The following is a 23,725-nucleotide window of genomic DNA, read 5'->3' on the forward strand; positions in this document are numbered from 1 at the left end:
GAGCCAGAGTATACCGAAGAAGAGCTCCATAAAATGAAAGCTGCAGAAAGTTCCCGAAATCAAGATATCCTCGCCAGTTTAACACAGCCGGATTGGTGTTCGTGTACTAAATGCATAGTTATGCCGTTATTGACGGAATGTCTTTGTTGCCCCGAATTTACTCTCTTTGATGGTAATATTGAATTGGGTGAATGCATTAGTGACAATATCGATTTCAGAACAGTTTGTCTGAACCCGGTTGTTCTTGAAACAAGCTGTATAAGTTTTCCGAGGTACAAGCGCCATAGAGGGAGAGCTCCAGATGTACTAACTCACAGCCATGTTCACATTTAGTTGAATTATACAATATACTTTTAATTTTGTTCACTGTTGAAGGCCATACCGTGACTTATATAGCTGCTTAAGTCCACTTCATTTGGGTAAGTGTCTCCCAAGAAAACAAACCACAACTTCTTATTTAATCAAATGACTTATCTTTTTGCGAAAGTTTGGTATGCAAAAGTGCAAAGTTATAAATGGGTGTTTTGCAATATCGAAGTGATAATCTATTTATCAGATCTCTTATATCTTTTGACGAAATCAAACCATCATGGTATATTCTGCATTTGTATAGACCGAAGTGTACTAAATGATATTCATATTATACATGTTAAATGAATGAACAAATATTAAACCTATCTTTTTATTGTTTTCCGCCTATGTCTGCTCATCGCCAGAAATAAAGTTTGTCGCACGAAAAAATGGTATTAATTCCAGAGTCAAAATTTAAAGAACTTATTTTCCATGTTTTCTGGTATTGTACGTAAGAGAATTGACCTAACAAAAGAATTGCTATCTTTATACAGTTAGGCTATTAGTTTAGTTTTAGTTTAAACATATTTTATTTGCTGAATTAAAGCAAAATGGATTAGACACAAGTAAATCATACTTATGAAGTCTTCTCCATAATACAATATAAAGTTACAATAATAGTATAATATAATGGACATGCATATAAAACAAACAATTTATGCAATATAATACTAGCTTTGATAGTTGAACAAAGAGGATAGAAAGTAAAAAGAGAAAAAGAAAGTTTGAAAAGTCGTATAATTCTGTGACGATGACTTGTGAATTGATGACAATGATGACGTTCCGTGTCAGCAATAATAACGCTCTATCAAGGCATAAGAAATCTGTTTGACCTTTTTATGAAATTTTGAACATGTTTGAAAATTTGAATATTTTGTTCGTTCGAAAGTTCCAAGTGTCCGCAAATTAATAGTTTTGTATCTAAAACAAAGTTTTCAGATAGCCAGTTAAGGTTATGGAATAAGGTTTTTCTACTTAATGTGTATTTTGGGCAAACGAAGAAGTAATGGTAGACATCCTCAATATCGGACCCACAATGGCAAGAAGGATCATCTATAATATTAGCTCTAAATAGGTCATTGTTTAAGAATGAAGCGGAACATCGCAATTGCGTTAAGATTATATTTAATTTCCTTGGGCCAAATAAATAAAACGTTTCAATTTTACATAATAGACTATCGTTTTTTAATTCTTTCTTAAATTTAGAAATCAAGTTTATTCCATTCACGTATAGTAGAGGGAATAAACGATTCAGTAGTAAGGGAAAGTCTACAAAATGGAACAATAATATCATGACCATTTCGCAACGGGTAGTTGGTTGTACTTTGTACACAAGGAGGTACAAGATTACATAAATATTCTGGTGCATGCTTTTGGTTCATGTTATAAAACATCTGTAATTTTCTTCTCCTTCTTCTTTCAAAAAGAGATTCCCAGCCAACCTCAGAATATAAAGTTTCAGTTTTTGTAAATATTGGTAGACCTGTTACTATTCTTGCGGCCTCTGATTGCAAATTTTCTAATTTATGTGAGTAGCCTATTCCACAATTATCCCACACTTCCGTGGCATATTCAAAAATGGGTCGAATAAAAACTAAGTATAGTTTTTCTAAATTATTTCGAGATAATCGGTATTTAAGTTTACGTAGAACATTTAAGTGTTTCTTTACACTTGTAATTATACTTTCAATATGATTGTTCCATTTTGCGTCACTACTGAAATTAACTCCCAGGTGCTTATGAGATGTACTTAAAGGTATATTTTTACCATTTAAGGAAAAGCTAAGGTCTGGAGTCTCAATATTTGAAAATATCATAATTTCGGTTTTATCTGGGTTAAATGACATAAGCCATTTAGAAGACCAAACATCCAGCTCTTTCAAGTCGCGATCGATAACAGATTTAATCTGTTCTCCGTCGTTACCAGTAACACATGTAGAGCAGTGGGTCGTTGTTGGACATATAAATCTTAGAAAGTGTATCATCTGTTAAATTTGCAGGTCACTGAAAGGGGAAGTCCCATACGGAAGTAGGTGTTGAGGATGATTTTTTTTATCCAGTGACACATATTACATGCGTATTCTTGAACGTTTGATACATCATTTACTCTCAAATTGCAAAAACGAAAACTTCCAATTGTATTTATAGTATTTGTATTTTTATCCATCTGATGAGTTAACCAAAGCCTTTTTCAACTGATTTGTATAGTTCGTTCTTCTTCTTCTTCTTTTGGTATACAATAGTCTATCGAATTCGTTGATTACATACTGTTGGCATACGTGGACTAGTCTATTTACAAAACTTTTACCCCAATTTACACAAAAGATATGTTTCTTTCTTATGTTCAATGTATACATGTATATAATTTAAATTGCGCTATAGTTCCGTAACTTTCTATCCAGGCGTAAACGGTATAAACGAATCGTCGGCAAATGCGTACATTTTTGAAAATCAATGTTTCTGGTATGTTCCAATCTGTCCTTTACTATTGACAACGAGTTTATATTACATTTTTCTAAATTAACCCTTGGAAAAAATATGTAAATAGATTTTTATTTCTTCAAATCTTTTTTTTTATGTATTATTTATATTTTTATAAATAATATTCTTTACACCAGAATGTTATTTATAAACAAGTGTATGAGTTAAGTAATGACTAGTATATTATATCACTTTCGGACACGCAAGACAGAGATGTATATTATAAACCTGATAGTTCAAAATGGAAAGTTATAAGTTATCGGCCGTGTACACCGATCAATACCTACAGAAGTGAAACGATGCATGAACTTGCAAGCCCGACAGGAAATCGCTTGAATACCTGGACGTGTCACCTCACACCCCTCACAATACCTTTGGGAGTAATACCTTAAGCCATGCTGGTGATCAGATGAGGGAAGATCCGAATTTATTTGAATAAAGTTTATTACTTTAAAGAATTATGAACGAATTACATTTTCGAAAACAATTTTCACGGAACACTTATTTATGATTTGAACTTTGACTTTTTAATTAATTCCAATATTAACAGTTTAAAAATAACAGGCTGTGGTTATTTAAAAAAAAATAAGAACATTTTCCGTATCAAGTTAGTTAGTCAGATAAAACAACCGTTCGATTGACAAGATATCGACACGCAATTACGACTACATCGGTTACTGTAGTTTTGGTCCTTTGTGGTTTATAGACATATCGTGATTTTTGATCGTAGAAGATGACAAAATGGCGGAACGCAGAGAATTGATACTCAAAATTTAAAATCGATGGTGATCTCTTATCTAGCGGAATAAAACTTTAATATCTATAAATTTGAGAATTTTTATACAGAATGGACATAATATCAATTTTTGATTTTTTTGCGAAGTTTCCCTTTAAGAATTTATTGCCCTTTTAATTACAATTTTTCACAATTTGTTCATCATGTTTAGTAACATTTAAAAATCTTCTCCTTTGAAACTACTGGGGCTTATACTTCTCAACTATAATTGAATGTTCCTTAGACTACTAGTTTATAAATTGTATCCGAGGTTTTGATCCATTAACATACATGGCCGCCATGGCTAAAAATAGAACATATTGGTCAAATGCAGTTTTTAGCTTTTATCTCAAAAACTATAGCAGTTAGAGAAAAAGTGACATGAGTAAGTCAAAATCTATCTGCTATGAAATTTTCAGACCAATTGCACTCCTATTGTAGTGATACTGTCCGAAATAGATTATTTATATGAAATTTTACTGTTTTTTGTTATTTGAATTTTAAATATTATAATGGATAGATGGAAACTGTAAATGGCAAAAATAAGCATTGATGAAAGATTTAATTGAAGAATTACAGGTGACTGTGAATGTTGTACCGAATTTTAAGGGAGTTCGCTTCTCAGTTTCAAAATAATTCAAAACAATAGTTTAAATTGATAGGGGATTAATAAAGGAATTTAAAGAGCAAAAAAAATATATAGGTCAATGTGTTTGTTTATGAGATATGAAATTTTGGCGGGAAAATATTCTCTCTTGACTTTTCAAGTTTAGGTTCTCAAAAACTATTAAAAAATAATTAAAATTTTATAAGACTTATACAGATGGCTTATCATTATACATATAAAAGATTTATAAAAAGAAAAATGGGAGTCAATGGGCAATTTTTTTTAAGGCATTCAAATACCAGAGGATTCCGAAAAATCTGACAAAAATCCCCAAAATGTCACGATCTTACAAATCTATTGCCCAATATTGTGCAAATAAAGATTTCTTCTTTAAACTTTTCAAAAATTTGTAATTTAAGAAATATGGAAAAAAAAAATTGAAAACTACTACCACCCCTCTTTTTTAGCAATTAGTCCAAAACCTGACCTTTCTTTATACATAATTTACAAGTAGAGTAAGGGAGGTAAATCCAAACATATCCAACATTGTATGTTAAATGTTTTTGAATTGCCTCCCTTACACTCCTTTTAAATTGTCTTAATTGTCCATTGGCCAAAAAAACTAGTTTTTCCCCTTTTTTGACCCTAATTCTCTAACATTTTGAGCCATAACCCCCAAAGTCAATACTTACCATCCCTTCATGGTATGGAAACTTGTGGTATACTTTCAGAGAGATTCATACACTTAAACACAAGTTATTGTTTGAAAACTACAAAAATGCTTATTTTGGGCCCCATTTTTGGCCCTTTATTTCTACACCATTGGGATCATAACCCATAAAATCACTCCCAATCTTCCTTTAATGATATTGAACCTTCTGGTAAAAATTTATAAATATCCATTCACTAAAACTAAAGTTATTGTCTGGAAACCAAATGTGTCTTCGAACGACGCAGACGATATGATAGCAATATAAGACGCAAAATTGTTTTGCGGTCGTATAAAAATTAGTTATTTCCCTTTGAACAGAAATCTAGTAATTAATAAGTATGTCACAAAAATCTCAATTCTAGGAAAAGGGCTTCAACTGAAAAAGGAGAAGAGCTAAAATCCTAAAAATCGAACTTGACCTGAAACTGAAACAATCTGAAAAAGGAGAAGAGCTAAAATCCTGAAAATCGAACTTGACCTGTAACTGAAACAATACACCAAATTTCAAATCAATATCTTCAAGCATGAAGAAAAAGTCTGGAAAACTGATTTGCCAGACTGACAGACATAGTGCAAAACTGAAATACTTATTAATTACTAGATTTCTGTCACATGTCCAGTGTCCTTGACCTCATTTTCATAGTTCAGTGAATACTTGGAAAAAAGGTTGTAATTTTTTGTAATGTTAATTTCTCTCTTATTATGAGTAATAAGATAAAATTGAGAATGGAAATGGGGAATGTGTCAAAGAGACAACAACCCGACCAAATAAAAAACAACAGCCGAGGGTCACCAACAGGTCTTCAATGAAGCGAGAAATTCCCGCACCCGGAGGCGTCCTTCAGATGGCCCCTAAACAAATATATACTAGTCCAGTGATAATGAACGCCATACTAATTTCCAAATTGTACACAAGAAACTAAAATTAAAATAATACAAGACTAACAAAGGCCAGAGGCTCCTGACTTGGGACAGGCGCAAAAATGCGGCGGTGTTAAACATGTTTGTGAGATCTCAACCCTCCCCCTATACCTCTAACCAATGTAGAAAAGTAAAAGCATAACAATACGCACATTAAAATTCAGTTCAAGAGAAGTCCGAGTCTGATGTCAGAAGATGTAACCACAGAAAATAAACAAAATGACAATAATACATAAATAACAACAGACTACTAGCAGTTAACTGCCAGCTCCAGACTTCAATTAAACTGACTAAAAGATTATGATTTCATCATATGAACATCAGGCACAATCCTTCCCGCTAGGGGTTTAGTATCATACCATCATAACATATATGAGAAGAACATAACCCGTGTCATGCCAACAGCTGTTTTTAGAATAAATGTGTTTAGTTCCGATGCAAAGACCTTATCAGTGACTCAATATTAACGCCAAAATATGCAATCTTTAATGACTTGACAACAGTATCGTAATTATATCCCTTCTTAATAAGTCTATTCAAAGGTTTTGTAAGTTTCTGAGGTGAATACTGACACCTTTGTGCTTTATAAAGAATATTTCCATAAAAAATTAGATGTGAAATACCTGAACGTATTAGAAGTCTGCATGTTGAGCTATATTTACGAATGATGTCTTTATACCGATGATAAAATTTAGTAAATGTTTTGACTAGTTTGTGATATCGAAAACCCTGGTGTAATAATTTTTCAGTAATACATAAATTTCTCTCGTTAAAATCTAAAACAGTATTACATACACGAGCGAATCGTACAAGTTGAGATATATAAACACCGTAACTATGTTTGGTATGTACGTACCTTGCAAGGTCCTTATCCCCATCAGACAGATTTCACTTGACCTAGACCTCATTTCATGGATTAGTGAATACAGTTTAGTTTTGGTCCATATCTCAGATACTATAAGGAATAGATCTAGTATATATGGTGTATGGAATGATTGTATTAAGGTGTACATGTCCAACTGGCAGGACTGGTGTGATATGACCTTGACCTCATTTTCATGGCTCAGTGGTTATAGTTAAGTTTTTGTGTTTTGGTCTGTTTTTCTTATACTGTATTTAATAGATTTATTATATTTGGTTTATGGAATAATTGTAAGGTGTACATGTCTAGCTGGCAGATGTCATCTGACCTTGACATCATTTTCATGGTTTAGTGGTCAAAATTATGTTTTTGAGATTTAGTCTGTTTTCTAACACTATATGCAATATTTGGTGTATGGAAACATTTTATGACGTGCATGTTAGTCATGTTAGTCTCACAGGTTTTATTTGACCGTGACCTTATTTTCATGGTTCATTGCTCAGTGTTAAGTTTTTATACGACCGCAAAAAAAATTTGCAGTCGTATATTGGTATGACGTTGGTGTCGTCGTCGTTGTTGTTGTCCGAAGACACATTGGTTTTTGCACTATAACTTTAGTTTAAGTAAATAGAAATCTATGAAATTTAAACACAAGGTTTATGACCACAAAAGGCAGGTTGGGATTGATTTTGGGAGTTTTGGTCCCAACAGTTTAGGATTAGGGGCCAAAAAAGGGCCCAAATAAGCATTTTTCTTGGTTTTCGCACAATAACTTAAGTATAAGTTAATAGAAATTTATGAAATTTAAACACAAGGTTTATGAACACAAAAGGAAGGTTGGGATTGATTTTGGGAGTTTTGGTCCCAACAGTTTAGGAATAAATCAGCCAAAAAGGGGCCCAAATAAGCATTTTTCTTGGTTTTCGCACCATAACTTCAGTATAAGTAAATAGAAATCTATGAAATTTAAACACAAGGTTTATGACCATAAAAGGAAGGTTGGGACTGGTTTTGGGAGTTTTGGTCCAAACAGTTTAGGAATTAGGGGCCCAAAGAGTCCAAAATAAAACTTTGTTTGATTTCATCAAAAATTGAATAATTGGGGTTCTTTGATATGCCAAATCTATCTGTGTATGCAGATTCTTAATTTTTGGTCCCGTTTTCAAATTGGTCTACATTAAGGTCCAAAGGGTCCAAAATTAAACTTAGTTTGATTTCAACAAAAATTGAATTCTTGGGGTTCTTTGATATGCTGAATCTAAACATTTACTTAGATTTTTTATTATGGGCCCAGTTTTCAAGTTGGTCCAAATCGTGGTCCAAAATTAAACTTTGTTTGATATCAACAAAAATTGAATCCTTGGGGTTCTTTGATATGCTGAATCTAAACATGTATTTAGATTTTTGATTATAGGCCCAGTTTTTAAGTTGGTCCAAATCGGGGTCCAACTATATAATCACAATCCGAATTCAGAGCTGTATTAAGCTTGAATGTTGTGTCCATACTTGCCCCAACTGTTCAGGGTTCAAACTCGGCGATTGTTTAAAGCTGCGCCCTGCGGAGCATCTGGTTGTGTTTTGGTCTGTTTTTCTTAAACTATGAGCAATAGGTCAACTATGTTTGTTGTATGTAAGAACTCATTTACTGTAAGCTGTACAGATCTGCCTGGCATGGTTCATCTGACCTTGACCTTATCTTCATGGTTCATTGGTCAATGTTTAGGTTTCTTGGTTAAGTCTGTTTCTTAGAAACTATTAGCAATCAATCAACTATATTTAGTGTATTGAATGTCAGATTTTAAGGTGTACATGTATTTCTTGTTTGGTTTATATGACATTGACCTCATTTTCTTGGATCATTTTAAATTTATGTGATAGTTGTAGTAAAGCTTTATATTAAGGACTATCAACAATAATATCAATGATTAGTAAAGAAGGCGAGACTTTTCAGCATGTGCACTCTTGCTAAAAGATTTGTTAAAGACGTTGTATTAGATAAATGATATTTTGGATTTTTTTCCTTTTCTTTAAGCCCCAGTCCCACTAGACCACTATCACACCACGCTCACTGTGATCTAAATTAAATTCAAATAGTGGTGAGGTCGCGGTATGAGCGGCAAGAAAATGTAAATTTTCGTTGCTTTTACAATGCTACTACGTCCTCATTACGCTTCTACAACGATCCCGCTATGATTATAACATGTTCTCACCGTGCTTATTCTGCGACCTTATTACGCTTATCAAGATCTTTCTACGCTCATCACGTTCTCACTACGACCATACCACGAATTATCCGATTGCAACACGATCTTACCACGCTTCTACTGCGATTATAGCACGTTCTTCCCACGATTACACTACATTCAAATCGCGATCTTACTACACTCTCAGCAATAACGTCAACATCATGTTCCATATCAATACAGTATCATTCCTTCAGTTCTATTTCTGATTGATACGTAGATTTCTCGAAAAAAATACAGTCATGCCACCAAAATCTACTAGAACACGTGGGCGTGGTGTTAGGGTTGATGTAGTGGCAAATGGAGCTCTGATAGTAACGAATTTTGATCAAGTAGAGATGTCGGACGGACCAATCCGACCTCCTAAATTACACACTATTGCTGGTCCATAAAGCTGAAATGACGATATTTTAGTGAACGATAGCAGATATGAAACAGATGTGTCAATAGATATAGGAAGATGTTGTATGAGTGCCAATGAGACAACTTTCAATCCAAGTAACAATTTTTAAAAGTAACAATTATAGGCCAAGATATGGCCTTCAACACGGAGCCTTGGCTTACACCGAACAGCAAGATATAAAAGGCCCCCAAAATTACTAGTGTTAAACCATTCAAATGGGAAAACAAACGGTCTAATCTATATGAAAACAAGAAGCATGGTTGAGCCGTTAGAGAAAATGGACAAGAAGGTCCCAGTTACATACAGACAAACAAAACCTGGAGAGAATTAATATATTTTATGGGAAAATGAAAATGAGAATAATGGTCGTAGTATGAACGTAGTCAGGTCGTAAGAAGAGCGTGATGAGGACGGCAAGGGCGTGCTAGAATCGTACTATGGTCGTGAACAGCGTGGTATAGTCGTAGTGGAAGCGTAGTTTGGTCGCGGTGAAAACGTGATGGTCGTAGTGAGGTCGTAATAACGTCGCAATGAGATCGTATTAGATTAGAATCATGCTTTTACTACGCTCTCACTACGATGGTACAGCGACCTTTGCGATCTTACTACGATCTTAGTGCGCTCTTGCTACGCTTCTACTACGACCTGATTTCGCCACGAATGCACCACGATTGTTTTGAACATGTTCAAAGTTTGCCACGCTCATCACGATCTTGAAGACCTCACCACGACCGTGATATAACCTTACTGCGATCTACACGATCGTACTACGATCATTAAAATTTGCATTTTTTTCACAGATCATAGTGCAATCTAGGCCTAGTGGGACTGGGGTATTAGTAATTTGTTTGATGAATTTAGTGGTCGGTTTGATTATTATTTTATGAAGTTTACAAATTACACCATGACAAGTTATTGATCAAGTTAGAATTTCATTCTATTATATACACTTTATTTTTAACTGGAAGGGGACTATGTATTGCCATGCAATACTCACAGAATTCTTGTTTAATTTTCAGGAAGAGAAAGTTTTGATCAGTCAGGGCAAATACAAGAGAAGGAAATGACCTTTATGAACAGAAAGAATTTACCCATTCGACCTCCAGGATTCAAAATACATTTTGAGGAGGCTGTTCAAACGACTTTGAATGAACATATGATCAGCAAAAGGGATATAGCATTCTATGATTTTGAGCGTCATGAGATGAAGAAGATAAGAAAGATTACAAAAGTGTATGATAATGTTTTAGTTAAAGAGATGATAGCAGACAACAAGAATTGTCTCGTCGTAAGTCAAGTTGTCCTTGGAGAGGACAGCAACATGAAAGGTATTGGAGTTTCTGGAGATTATTTTCTAGAATATCCAAAAATAGCTCCTGTACACCAATTTCAAGGAAATTGTAGGCCAAATAATGCCCAAGAAGGTTTGAAGACAGCGTCTATTCAAAATAAAAAGGAAGATACAAGAGATGAATCAGAATGTACTTTGTATAGTGTGAAGCAGGAAATAGGGACTAGTGCTTGTTCTGTTAACCATTGTACAATTAAACAGGAGAATTCAGTGAGGGATAAATTTGCTTGTCCGCATACAATCAGTGTTGGACAGGTTATTCAGGCTACTGTCAAAGAAGAGCAAACCATGAAGAAGGAGCAGCCATCTCAATATCATGCGGATGAAGATTATAATCATTTTTCTACTCAAGAAAATATTGGATTGAAAAGACCATCAACGACTAATTATCAGGACAATTATGATATAGCTCATTCAAAAATCTTACGAATTTCAGACATTGAATCTGTTAAAGTCATGACTCAAAATAATATGTATTCTGACTCAAACTACAACACCAGCCCTAATTACATACAAAATTTACAAGGTGAAGGTCACTATGATTCGACAGGTTACAGGCAGACACCTTATCACAACTCTCAACCCCCACCTCCAACACACATCAATAGACCACAATTACAAGGTCACCATGCACCACAGGGTCATAATAGACATCAATTACAAGGTCACCATGCACCACAGGGTCATAATAGACCACAATTACAAGGTCACCATGCACCACAGGGTCATAATAGACCACAATTACAAGGTCACCATGCACCACAGGGTCATAATAGACCACAATTACAAGGTCACCATGCACCACAGGGTCATAATAGACCACAATTACAAGGTCACTGTGGACCACAGGGTCATAATAGACCACAGGGTTTTTATAGACCATACCCACCACACCAGATAAGACCTCCGTTTAAAGATTATTCTGTGGATAATTTTGATCAAGGAAACTGGTTCTGATGTTGTTCTTTCCTTTATTGTCAGTTAAAAGAAGAGAGTTGATGTGTTGTATATATTAATATTTACCATGGAAGCAGTGCAATAAAGGATAGCTATGACAATTATCACAAAGTGACATAATTATGCCATGATGGGCCATTACTATAAGCTGTTACTTAGACCATCTACATGTATGCATTTCTGCTCATCATTGGCAGTGTTGTGACAGTGTATATGGACCTAATTGCTTTTATTTTGTAGGACATAGAAAAAAGCAATGACTTTTTCATTTTAATAAACAGGTTGTATACAATATAAGTTGCATTTTCAGAAGACAGCATAAAAGTTCAAAATACAAACCATTTCTAATTTCTTTTATATCCCAAGTCTTTGAATTACTACAAATTGCATAAAAAAATATATGAAAAAATGCAAACCGTTCTAAGTGTTATGATTAGTATATATTTTTTAGAATACATCACATTTAACATTTAAATCATTTTTCAACAAAAATTTTGTCAACATTAGCAAGTATTTTTTTAGTTCTTGGAACAAAAGCAAATTACTGTTTTAAGAAGAATCATATTTACAGCATGTTATGTATGTAAACCAGTCGACATTTATTTCTTCTTTAATATATGTAATACCCCTCTCTAGGAGTGAACATTTATTGTATTCACCTTGTCTTTCAATCCTATTAGTTTAACAATTTTTTTTGTCTCACCTTTCTGAGGTTCAACTGAACAGAATGGCTTTATATTGGGTCAGCAGCTTGACATTGATAAGTTATAATGTTTGAGCACTTTTAAACACAACAGGCTTAAAGACCATGTGAGCTTTTTTCATATCTTGGCTTTCATTGTCTTAAAAAAAAAATCTTCTCATCATAGACTACTGGGCCACATGTTACTAAACTTTTATAAAATGTTCTTTAGAGTACCTAAGGGTATCCAGGGATTTTATTCATCAACAAACATATTGTACTGTCACACCACTGTCTCAGGTTAGGAAAAGTGTTTATACCCACCACATTCTATATGTAAAATTGAAAATGGAAATGGGAAATGTGTCAAAGCAACAACAACCCAACCATAGAGCAGACAACAGCCGAAGGCCACCAATGGGTCTTCAATGTAGCGAAAAACTCCCGCACCCAGAGACGTCCTTCAGCTGGCCCCTAAACAAATATGTATACTAGTTCAGTGATAATGGACGTCATACTAAACCCCGAAACTATACACAAGAAACAAAAATTAAAAATAGTGCCTGTCCAAAGTCCGAAGCCTGTAGTTCAGTAGTTGTTGTTGGTTCATGTCTGTTATACTTGTTTTTCCTAAATAGTTTTGTTATAAATAAGACTCAGTTGAATTGTTTGCTTTTGTACAGAATGGGTATTGTCATTGTTGAAGGCCATACAGATGCATATGCTTACATCCACTTCATTTGAACTTTGGTGGATAGTTGTCTCACTTGCAATCATACCAAATCTCCTTATTTTTATATGGCTGATGTTACTAAAAATAAAATATGGGTAAAATGCAGTTTTGGGCTACTAAAAATAAAACATGGGTAAAATGCAGTTTTGGGCTTCTATCTCAAAACTAAAGCAGTTATACAGCAAATATGACACAGAGTAGAAATGTCCAAAATGTCAATCTCAATCAAAATGTTCAGAAAAAATATGGAAACCCCGTTCTGGAGTTATTTCACTTAAAATGTCACTTGTTAGTAGACTTCTAATTTCTAATATACAAACAGTTATCTAAATGGTACACTTTGTAAGTTATTTAACAAACAACAACGGGATAGTTTTACTGGTAAGCTTGGCAAGCCATTCACCAAGCAACAACAGCATTATTTAACCAGTAAGCTATTCAACAGACAACAACAAAGTTATCTTACTTTTGAACTTGGTAAGCTAGACAACAGACAACAACATTGTTATATAGGGACGACATCAAAAGATCAATGTAGGATAAATAACTAAAATCAAATAGTTGGGTGGGGTTAAAATCGCTGTAAGTTTTGTTTATTCGAATTTTTTTTTTACATATAACCATATTGGTCAATCAATTTTTCCAAAATTAAGTTAAGAGGGGGTGGGGTCAGTTAAATAAAAACTGAATTAAGTTTTTTATCCTACATTGAACTTTTGATGTCGTCCCTTAAATTTTTAACTCTTTAAGACATTCTACAGACAACAAACAACATGATTATCTAACTTGTTAACTCGATAAGCTATTCAACAGGAAAAAAACGCTTATCTAACTGATCAACACGGTAAGCAGCTATTCAACAGACATCGACAGAATTATCTAACTGGTGAAATCGATAAACTAGCCAACGGGCAATACCATGCAGGGCTATTTAACTGGTAAACTCGATAGGCTATTCAACAGAAAATAACAAGGTTTCTTACTGGTAACCTTTGGAAGTAATCTAACAGACAACTACATGCTAATCATGTTAAACTTGTAAGCTCGGTCGGTGATCTATTCAACAGACAACAACATGGTTTTCCAACTGGTAAACTCTGTAATCAATTCAACAGAAAACAGCAGGATTGTTTTAATACTGGACATGTACAGTTATATTAAATTAGTAAGTTATTCAACAGACAAAAAGTGTTATTTAACTGGTAAACTCGGTAAGTTATTCATCAGACAACAGCTTAGTAACTTATTCTTGTACTCTGTAATATATTCAACAGACAGGTTATCTAACTTGTTAACCCGATAAGCTTTTCAGCAGGGAAAAAAACGGTTATCTAACCACTGGTAAGCTATTCAACAGGGAAAAAATAGGTTATCTAACTGATAAGCTATTCAACAGACAAAACAGGATTATCTAACTGGTAAACTCGGTAATCCATCCAACGGGCAACATCACGGCTATTTAACAGGTAAACTCGGTAATCCATCCAACGGGCAACATCACGGCTATTTAACAGGTAAACTCGGTAATCCATCCAACGGGCAACATCACGGCTATTTAACAGGTAAACTCGGTAATCCATCCAACGGGCAACATCACGGCTATTTCACAGGTAAACTCGGTAATCCATCCAATGGGCAACATCACGGCTATTTCACAGGTAAACTCGGTAATCCATCCAACGGGCAACATCACGGCTATTTAACAGGTAAACTCGGTAATCCATCCAACGGGCAACATCACGGCTATTTAACAGGTAAACTCGGTAATCCATCCAACGGGCAACATCACGGCTATTTAACAGGTAAACTCGGTAATCCATCCAACGGGCAACATCACGGCTATTTAACAGGTAAACTCAATAGGCTACCCAACCGACAATTACAGGGTATCGAACTGGTAAACATTGCAAGTAACCCGTTATTGAGACAACTACATGATTATATAAATGTTAAACTCGGTAAGCTATTCATCACCAAAAAAAAGTGCTATTTTATTATTTATCTGGTGAACTCAAAAAACTATTCAACAGACAATGACGGAGTTATTCCATATTGATAAAATTTTAGTGGGGAATGGGATTTTGAATAAATATGCATATTCACCTGCGGAAAAAGTATATTCACTGCGCAAAACGTCGCGTGCTTTTACGTGCATAATTTTGCTAAAAAAACGTTTGATGTACAATTGGTTTTGGTAAATAATTGCCATCACATACATTACTCTCGGAATAGGTGATAAAACAATTACTGTCTTTTGTTTCGGTAAATACGTGGTTTAAGTGACTTTTGAAAAACTACATATTTACCTCATCAAAAGACAGTAATTGTATAAGGGGACTTTCTAAACTATTTCTTTAGTATAGAAAGTCCCTGTTGTATAATATCACCGGTAAACCTGGCAAGCTATTCAACAGACAACAACAGAGTCATCTTATTGTTAAACTCGGTAAGCTACTAGTAATCAACAGACAGCAACATGGTTGTCTAACTGGTAAACTGTGGAAACTGTTTAATAGATAAAAACAACTGGTAAACTGAAGTAAGTTGTTCAACGGCCAATACCAGGGCTACTTATAACAGGTAACAACAACATGGTTACGCTAACTGGTATAATCGGTAAGTTATTCAACAGACAACAACAACATGGTCATGCTAACTGGTATAATCGGTAAGCTATTCAACAGACAACAACAACATGGTTATGCTGACTGGTAAACCCGGTAGGCTATTTAACAGGTAACAACAACATGGTTATGCTAACTGGTATATCGGTAAACTATTCACAGACAACAACAGCATGGTTATGCTAGCTGGTAAACTCGGTAAGCTATTCACAGACAACAACAATATGGTTATGCTAACTGGTAAACTCGGTAAGCTATTCAACAGGCAACAACAACATGGTTATGCTAACTGGTATAATCGGTAAACTATTCACAGACAACAACAGCATGGTTATGCTAGCTGGTAAACTCGGTAAGCTATTCACAGACAACAACAATATGGTTATGCTAACTGGTAAACTCGGTAAGCTATTCAACAGACAACAACAACATGGTTATGATAACTGGTAAACTCGGTAAGCTATTCAACAGACAACAACAACATGGTTATGCTAACTGGTAAAATCGGTAAGCTATTCAACAGACAACAACAACATGGTTATGATAACTGGTATAATCGGTAAACTATTCACAGACAACAACAGCATGGTTATGCTAGCTGGTAAACTCGGTAAGCTATTCACAGACAACAACAATATAATTATGCTAACTGGTAAACTCGGTAAGCTATTCAACAGACAACAACATGGTTATTCTAACTTGTATAATCGGTAAGCTATTCAACAGACAACAACATCATGGTTATGCTAACTGGTAAACTCGGTAAGCTCTTCAACAGACAACAACAACATGGTTATGCTAACTGGTAAACTCGGTAAGCTATTCAACCGACAACAACAACATGGTTATGCTAACTGGTAAAATCGGTAAGCTATTCAACAGACAACAACAACATGGTTATGATAACTGGTATAATCGGTAAACTATTCACAGACAACAACAGCATGGTTATGCTAGCTGGTAAACTCGGTAAGCTATTCACAGACAACAACAATATAATTATGCTAACTGGTAAACTCGGTAAGCTATTCAACAGACAACAACATGGTTATTCTAACTTGTATAATCGGTAAGCTATTCAACAGACAACAACATCATGGTTATGCTAACTGGTAAACTCGGTAAGCTCTTCAACAGACAACAACAACATGGTTATGCTAACTGGTAAACTCGGTAAGCTATTCAACCGACAACAACAACATGGTTATGCTAACTGGTAAAATCGGTAAGCTATTCAACAGACAACAACAACATGGTTATGATAACTGGTATAATCGGTAAGCTATTCAACAGATAACAACAACATGGTTATGCTTACTGGTAAACTCGGTAAGCTATTCAACAGACAACAACATGGTTATTCTAACTTGTATAATCGGTAAGCTATTCAACAGACAACAACATCATGGTTATGCTAACTGGTAAACTCGGTAAGCTATTCAACAGATAACAACAACATAATTATGCTAACTGGTAAACTCGGTAAGCTATTCAACAGACAACAACAACATGGTTATGCTAACTGGTATAATCGGTAAGCTATTCAACCGGAAACAACAGCATGGTTATTGTAACTGGTATAATCGGTAAGCTATTCAACAGACAACAACAACATGGTTATGCTAGCTGGTAAACCCGCGGTAAGTCATTCAACAGATAACAACAACATGGTTATGCTAACTGGTATAATCGGTAAGCTATTCAACAGACAACAAAAATATGGTTATGCTAACTGGTATAATCGGTAAGCTATTCAACAGACAACAACAACATGGTTATGCTAACTTATATAATCGGTAAGATATTCAACAGACAACAACATCATGGTTATGCGAACTGGTAAACTCGGTAAGCTATTCAACAGACAACAACAACATGGTTATGCTAACTGGTATTACCTGTAAGCTATTCAACAGATAACAACAACATGGTTATGCTAACTGGTAAACTCGGTAAGCTATTCAACAGACAACAACAACATGGTGATGCTAACTGGTAAAATCGGTAAGCTATTCAACAGACAACAACAACATGGTTATGATAACTGGTATAATCGGTAAGCTATTCAACAGATAACAACATGGTTATGCTTACTGGTAAACTCGGTAAGCTATTCAACAGACAACAACATGGTTATTCTAACTTGTATAATCGGTAATCTATTCAACAGACAACACCATCATGGTTATGCTAACTGGTAAACTCGGTAAGCTATTCAACAGATAACAACAACATAATTATGCTAACTGGTAAACTCGGTAAGCTATTCAACAGTCAGCAACAACAACATGGTTATGCTAACTAGTATAATCGGTAAGCTATTCAACCGGAAACAACAGCATGGTTATGCTAACTGGTATAATCGGTAAGCTATTCAACAGACAACAAAAATATGGTTATGCTAACTGGTAAACTCGGTAAGCTATTCAACAGACAACAACATGGTTATGCTAACTTGTATAATCGGTAAGCTATTCACAACAGACAACAACATCATAGTTATGCTAACTGGTAAACTCGGTAAGCTATTCAACAGATAACGACAACATAATTATGCTAACTGGTAAACTCGGTAAGCTATTCAACAGTCAGACAACAACAACATGGTTATGCTAACTAGTATAATCGGTAAGCTATTCAACCGGAAACAACAGCATGGTTATGCTAACTGGTATAATCGGTAAGCTATTCAACAGACAACAAAAATATGGTTATGCTAACTCGTAAACTCGGTAAGCTATTCAACAGACAACAACAACATAGTTATGCTAACTGGTATAATCGGTAAGGTATTCAACCGGAAACAAGAGCATGGTTATGCTAACTGGTATAATCGGTAAGCTATTCAACAGACAACAACAACATGGTTATGCTAGATGGTAAAACCCGCGGTAAGTCATTCAACAGATAACAACAACATGGTTATGCTAACTGGTATAATCGGTAAGCTATTCAACAGACAACAACAACATGGTTATGATAACTGGTATAATCGGTAAGCTATTCAACAGATAACAACATGGTTATGCTTACTGGTAAACTCGGTAAGCTATTCAACAGACAACAACATGGTTATTCTAACTTGTATAATCGGTAATCTATTCAACAGACAACAACATCATGGTTATGCTAACTGGTAAACTCGGTAAGCTATTCAACAGATAACAACAACATAATTATGCTAACTGGTAAACTCGGTAAGCTATTCAACAGTCAGACAACAACAACATGGTTATGCTAACTGGTATAATCGGTAAGCTATTCACAACAGACAACAACATCATAGTTATGCTAACTGGTAAACTCGGTAAGCTATTCAACAGATAACAACAACATAATTATGCTAACTGGTAAACTCGGTAAGCTATTCAACAGTCAGACAACAACAACATGGTTATGCTAACTAGTATAATCGGTAAGCTATTCAACCGGAAACAACAGCATGGTTATGCTAACTGGTATAATCGGTAAGCTATTCAACAGACAACAAAAATATGGTTATGCTAACTCGTAAACTCGGTAAGCTATTCAACAGACAACAACAACATAGTTATGCTAACTGGTATAATCGGTAAGGTATTCAACCGGAAACTAGAGCATGGTTATGCTAACTGGTATAATCGGTAAGCTATTCAACAGACAACAACAACATGGTTATGCTAGCTGGTAAAACCCGCGGTAAGTCATTCAACAGATAACAACAACATGGTTATGCTAACTGGTATAATCGGTAAGCTATTCAACAGACAACAACAACATGGTTATGCTAACTGGTAAACCCGGTTTAGCTATTCAACAGACAATAACAGTGTTATCTAACTGGTAAACTCTAAGCTTTTCAACAGAACAACAGGGTTGTCTTACTTTTTAGATAACTCTGTATATTCAGTTCTTCAGCTAGTAGTAGATATAGGATATACGAAACCTTCCGAAATGAAGAAAATAGTCAATGATATCTTATTTGTCCCGTGTCTTCAATAAAAGATTTTTTTATATATAAGTCACAATCTGTCAATCTCTTTGACTGAATTGTCATCTTATGAATGAATGAATCTTACAAATGACTATAGTTACTTATAAAAAGTTACAGTCCCGTGTTCACTGTAAAATAGCAAAATTTATAAATCATTGTCATAATAAATGCACAAAAAAGCAACATGGTCTAGGCAATGTCATTAAGTTAATTTATATGCAGATTTTTTTTAATTTGTTTTCAAGATCAGTTATAGGTGTCAGACCACCAAATCACTACCTCCCGCCAATTTAGAATGTATTTAAAAGTAGCCCTACTCTGACACAAAATAAGTGATTTTGATTTCATTGTTTACTAATAAGGTTCGTCACAACAAATGGACAAAAATGGTTGTATGAACACTTCAAAAACTAGTCTGTATAGAGACTAACATGCGCAGTTTGAAAGTTTTAAGGTATGACATCCACTAGCTATATAAAAGTTGAATGCATTTTGTGTTTCAGAAAGATAAAACATTTTTTTGAATTTTGAAGGGTATTTTTTTCTATTCCTTTAGAAGGTGTAAAAAGAAACAAAGTAGTGTAAGTCTTTGAGATGCTCCCTCTGAAGTAGCAACTTTCCCACTGTAGTGATTGTCCTTGTTTTGCAATGACAATAGGACAATAGATATCTACACAACTATAGGTGAGTTAAAAATGAAAATGAGTGGACAGAATCAAAATATAGGTAAATGCTCAATCTACATATGAGATATGAGATATGTAGTATAACGTAATCAGAGATCAATATTTTGATTAGATTGGGTAAATGCTTATTTTTACACCAACAGCTGGAATCACTTACATTTTTTTAATTTTTCATCAACACGTATTACCATATTTTTTGGGTGAGATGTATATGTTTCAGCAGACAGTCGGTATTCCAGTGGGTACCAATTGCGTATCACTGCTGGCCGATTTGATATTGTGCTGGGATTGTGCATAATTATAGTATTAATGAATGGGTGTTTTTATAATGGCCCTGTTATATGTCCAAGGTCTGTAATAATGGTCGAGGAAGTCTGTAATGGCCCGAGGCAACGCCGAGGGCTATAACAGACATCCGAGGCCATTATTACTGACCGAGGACATATAACAGGGCCATTATAAAAACACCCATTTTTTAATACATTTATTAACCAACTGAACAAAAGTGTATGTGTTGCTGCTTAATTGATGTACTGTCTTACTCTTTTAATGACAGTTTAGTTTGAACAAAATAATTTGTACTTCACCATTATACAGCTTAAATATACCAAATATCCAAGATATTAAGTCTGGCGTACTAAATTATAATCCTGGTACTTTTGATAACTATTGAAAGAGATATGTGTTAAAAAACAGGATGAACAGTGATCCCTTTATATGGTTCTTTAATGTTGGTTGCTGGTTACTAAATTGAATAAAATACAAAAAGGTATCATACTCTTTACAACTTAGTTTTATTAACTCTATTAAAAACCCTAACAGGGCTTAATACAGACAAACTGGGCATTAATACAGGGCCATTACAGAAAAAACAGGGCCATTACAGAAAAACAGGGCCATTACAGAAAAAACAGGGCCATTACAGAAAAACAGGGCCATTACAGAAAAACAGGGCCATTACAGAAAAAAACAGGGCCATTACAGAAAAACAGGGCCATTACAGAAAATATGTAATTTTTAATAAACGTCACTTTTGGCAATAATGCACTTAGTTGGTTAATAATTATGTAGAATCTTCTTAAAGATAACGAAAAAGCATCTATCTTTTCTTTAATTCAACTTTTAGCTATATTGAATTTGTCACCTTATAACTGCCAACACTTTCAATGAGTGCTGGCTTATATCCCATATGTCCCAGTGAACTTGATATTGCAGATGCTACCGAAATAAGAAGATCTGCTTCGTATCCTTTTCGTCAATATATTCACAGATGGACTACTTCAAACTAGAATTTTGCTATTTCAAACCCTGTCATTAGAAAGGAAATACGAAAAATAAATAAAAGTGCAATGATTAAAAAATGTATTTTCTTACAAACCAGTAAACGGATATTATCATTATTATGTGTAAGTTTAAATTACCCAAGGATTTGTATAGTTAGATACAAATCCTTGGTTTACCTATATACGCTTTCGGTTTCAGGGGAGACCAAAGGGGAGATAACTTGGTCAATATAAAGCGGGAAATCCGAACACAGAGGTCTGGATGTAAGGTAATTATGAATTTAAATGGCATTCAGTGGTGATAAATAAAGAAATCAATGTGTGTATATTTTGCATTGTATTTGACTACTTCAAGTATATATATATATATATAAAAGTCACAACTATTGCCATATTTTAATCATTAAAGTACTTTATTTGATTGATAAAAACTGAAATTATATGTAATTATAATTTATTGTAAGGGAGCTACCATTTGATTTTTATGGGGGGGGGGGGGGGGGGGGGGCAGGATGAGCAACTTGGTAAAAAAAAAAGGCAGGATGACAATTTGTGTAAAAAAAGTCAGGATAAACTAGTAAAAAAAAAGGCAGGACCAAATAGAGTAAAAAAAAAAAAGGCAGGACAGGGATTACAACTAAAAAAAAAAGCAGGACAAAATTTTTCATCCTAGCCCCCCCCCATAAAAATCAAATGGTAGCTCCCTAAGTACGTTACTTGTACAATGTATTTTAAAGTTTAAGATGGTATTACTAAATATGTTTATAAAAAATACTTGTATTTAACAAAATATTTTCATTTACAAATACAAAATGTCATTGGCGGATCCAAGGGGGGGGGGGGGGGTTTCCGGGGTTGGAACCCCCCCCTTTTTTTTGGACGATCAATGCATTTGAATGAGAGCATATAGTTGGAACCCCCCCCCCCCCCCTTTACTCTGGGTTGGAAACCCTCCTTTTTAAAATGGTTGGATCCGCCCCTGAATGTGCATGCTTTATGCTGGTGTACAATTTTGAATCTTTTTTTGAAACATTTTTCTTTAAAAATTAAGTACTATTGTATTATATCTCTCTCACAATTTATGAAATAGGTCTCACGGCATTGGCCGATCCAGGGGGGTCCAGGGGTTGGAACCTACCTTTTTTTGGATGATCAATGCATTTGAATGGGAGCATATAGTTGGAACCCCCCCTTTTACTGTGGGTTGTGGCTGGATCCGCCCCTGTACGGGCACTTGTCTCAGAAAAAAATTCAGACAAGTTCCTGTGAAATAGGTCCTAAAATATATTACAAATTATACAGTACTCGGATATTATAAGGTCATTTTAACATATAGTGTCCAAAATTGGAAAGGTTGGAACCCCCCTTTATTTTGAACAATCAATACATTTGAATGGGGACATGTAGTTGGAAACCCACCCCCCCCCCCCCTTGTCCTGGGTTAAGACCCCCCCCCCCTTTTTAAAATGTCTGGATCCACCCCTACCAATGCAATAAAAACATTTATAAGCAGAATTTTGTTTCCATTTGGAACTTATATTATGAAGGAACTTCTATTCTGTGACACAATACTATATATATATTCAATAAACAAATTTAAGAATAACTAATATAGAAATTCAAAAATTGTTAATACATAAAATTAACCCTTAAACCAGTAGAGAAAATAACAAAATACTCATAATATGAATTAAATAAAAAGAGGCACGGTTAGGCGGCATAAAAAATGTTCTCAAGACTATTAAAAAATTATTGATCAACACTTCAACTCAAATTTAGAAAATAATATAATAATAAGAACTAAGTGTTTTATTACTGTGTAAAAACAAAAAAAAGTAAAAAGGTATGTAATTTAACCGGTAAACAAAAGTGAGTAGAATTCAACTGATAATCCAATAAGAAAAGTTATGACAAAATCAGGATGACGAAAAGAATGTAGCATTTAAATAAATTAATTTGTTAAGAACAGAAAATCTAGTAATTAATCATTTTTAATAAAATAAAAAATTTCCAAATTGAGCCAATTAAATATAAGGGAAATTCAATTCAGTTAACATAACTTTTTTTTTTATGATGGTCGT

The 23,725-nt window shown here is 34.4% G+C and overlaps 1 protein-coding gene across 1 annotated transcript in view; it reads left to right on the forward strand.

Moving 5' to 3' along the window:
• The window catches only part of LOC143064445 (uncharacterized), a 38,613-nt gene extending 26,612 nt beyond the window's left edge, over positions 1 to 12,001 (forward strand). Inside the window, exon 4 of the mRNA XM_076237272.1 lies at positions 10,375 to 12,001. Coding sequence (XP_076093387.1) covers positions 10,375 to 11,663 — 1,289 coding nt within the window. The 3' untranslated portion in view covers positions 11,664 to 12,001. The remainder of the gene's footprint in view (positions 1 to 10,374) is intronic.
• The last annotated feature ends 11,724 nt before the right edge of the window (positions 12,002 to 23,725 follow it).

This window comes from Mytilus galloprovincialis, chromosome 2 (assembly GCF_965363235.1).
Source record: "Mytilus galloprovincialis chromosome 2, xbMytGall1.hap1.1, whole genome shotgun sequence".
In the NCBI taxonomy this organism is placed as follows: Eukaryota; Metazoa; Mollusca; class Bivalvia; order Mytilida; family Mytilidae; genus Mytilus; species Mytilus galloprovincialis.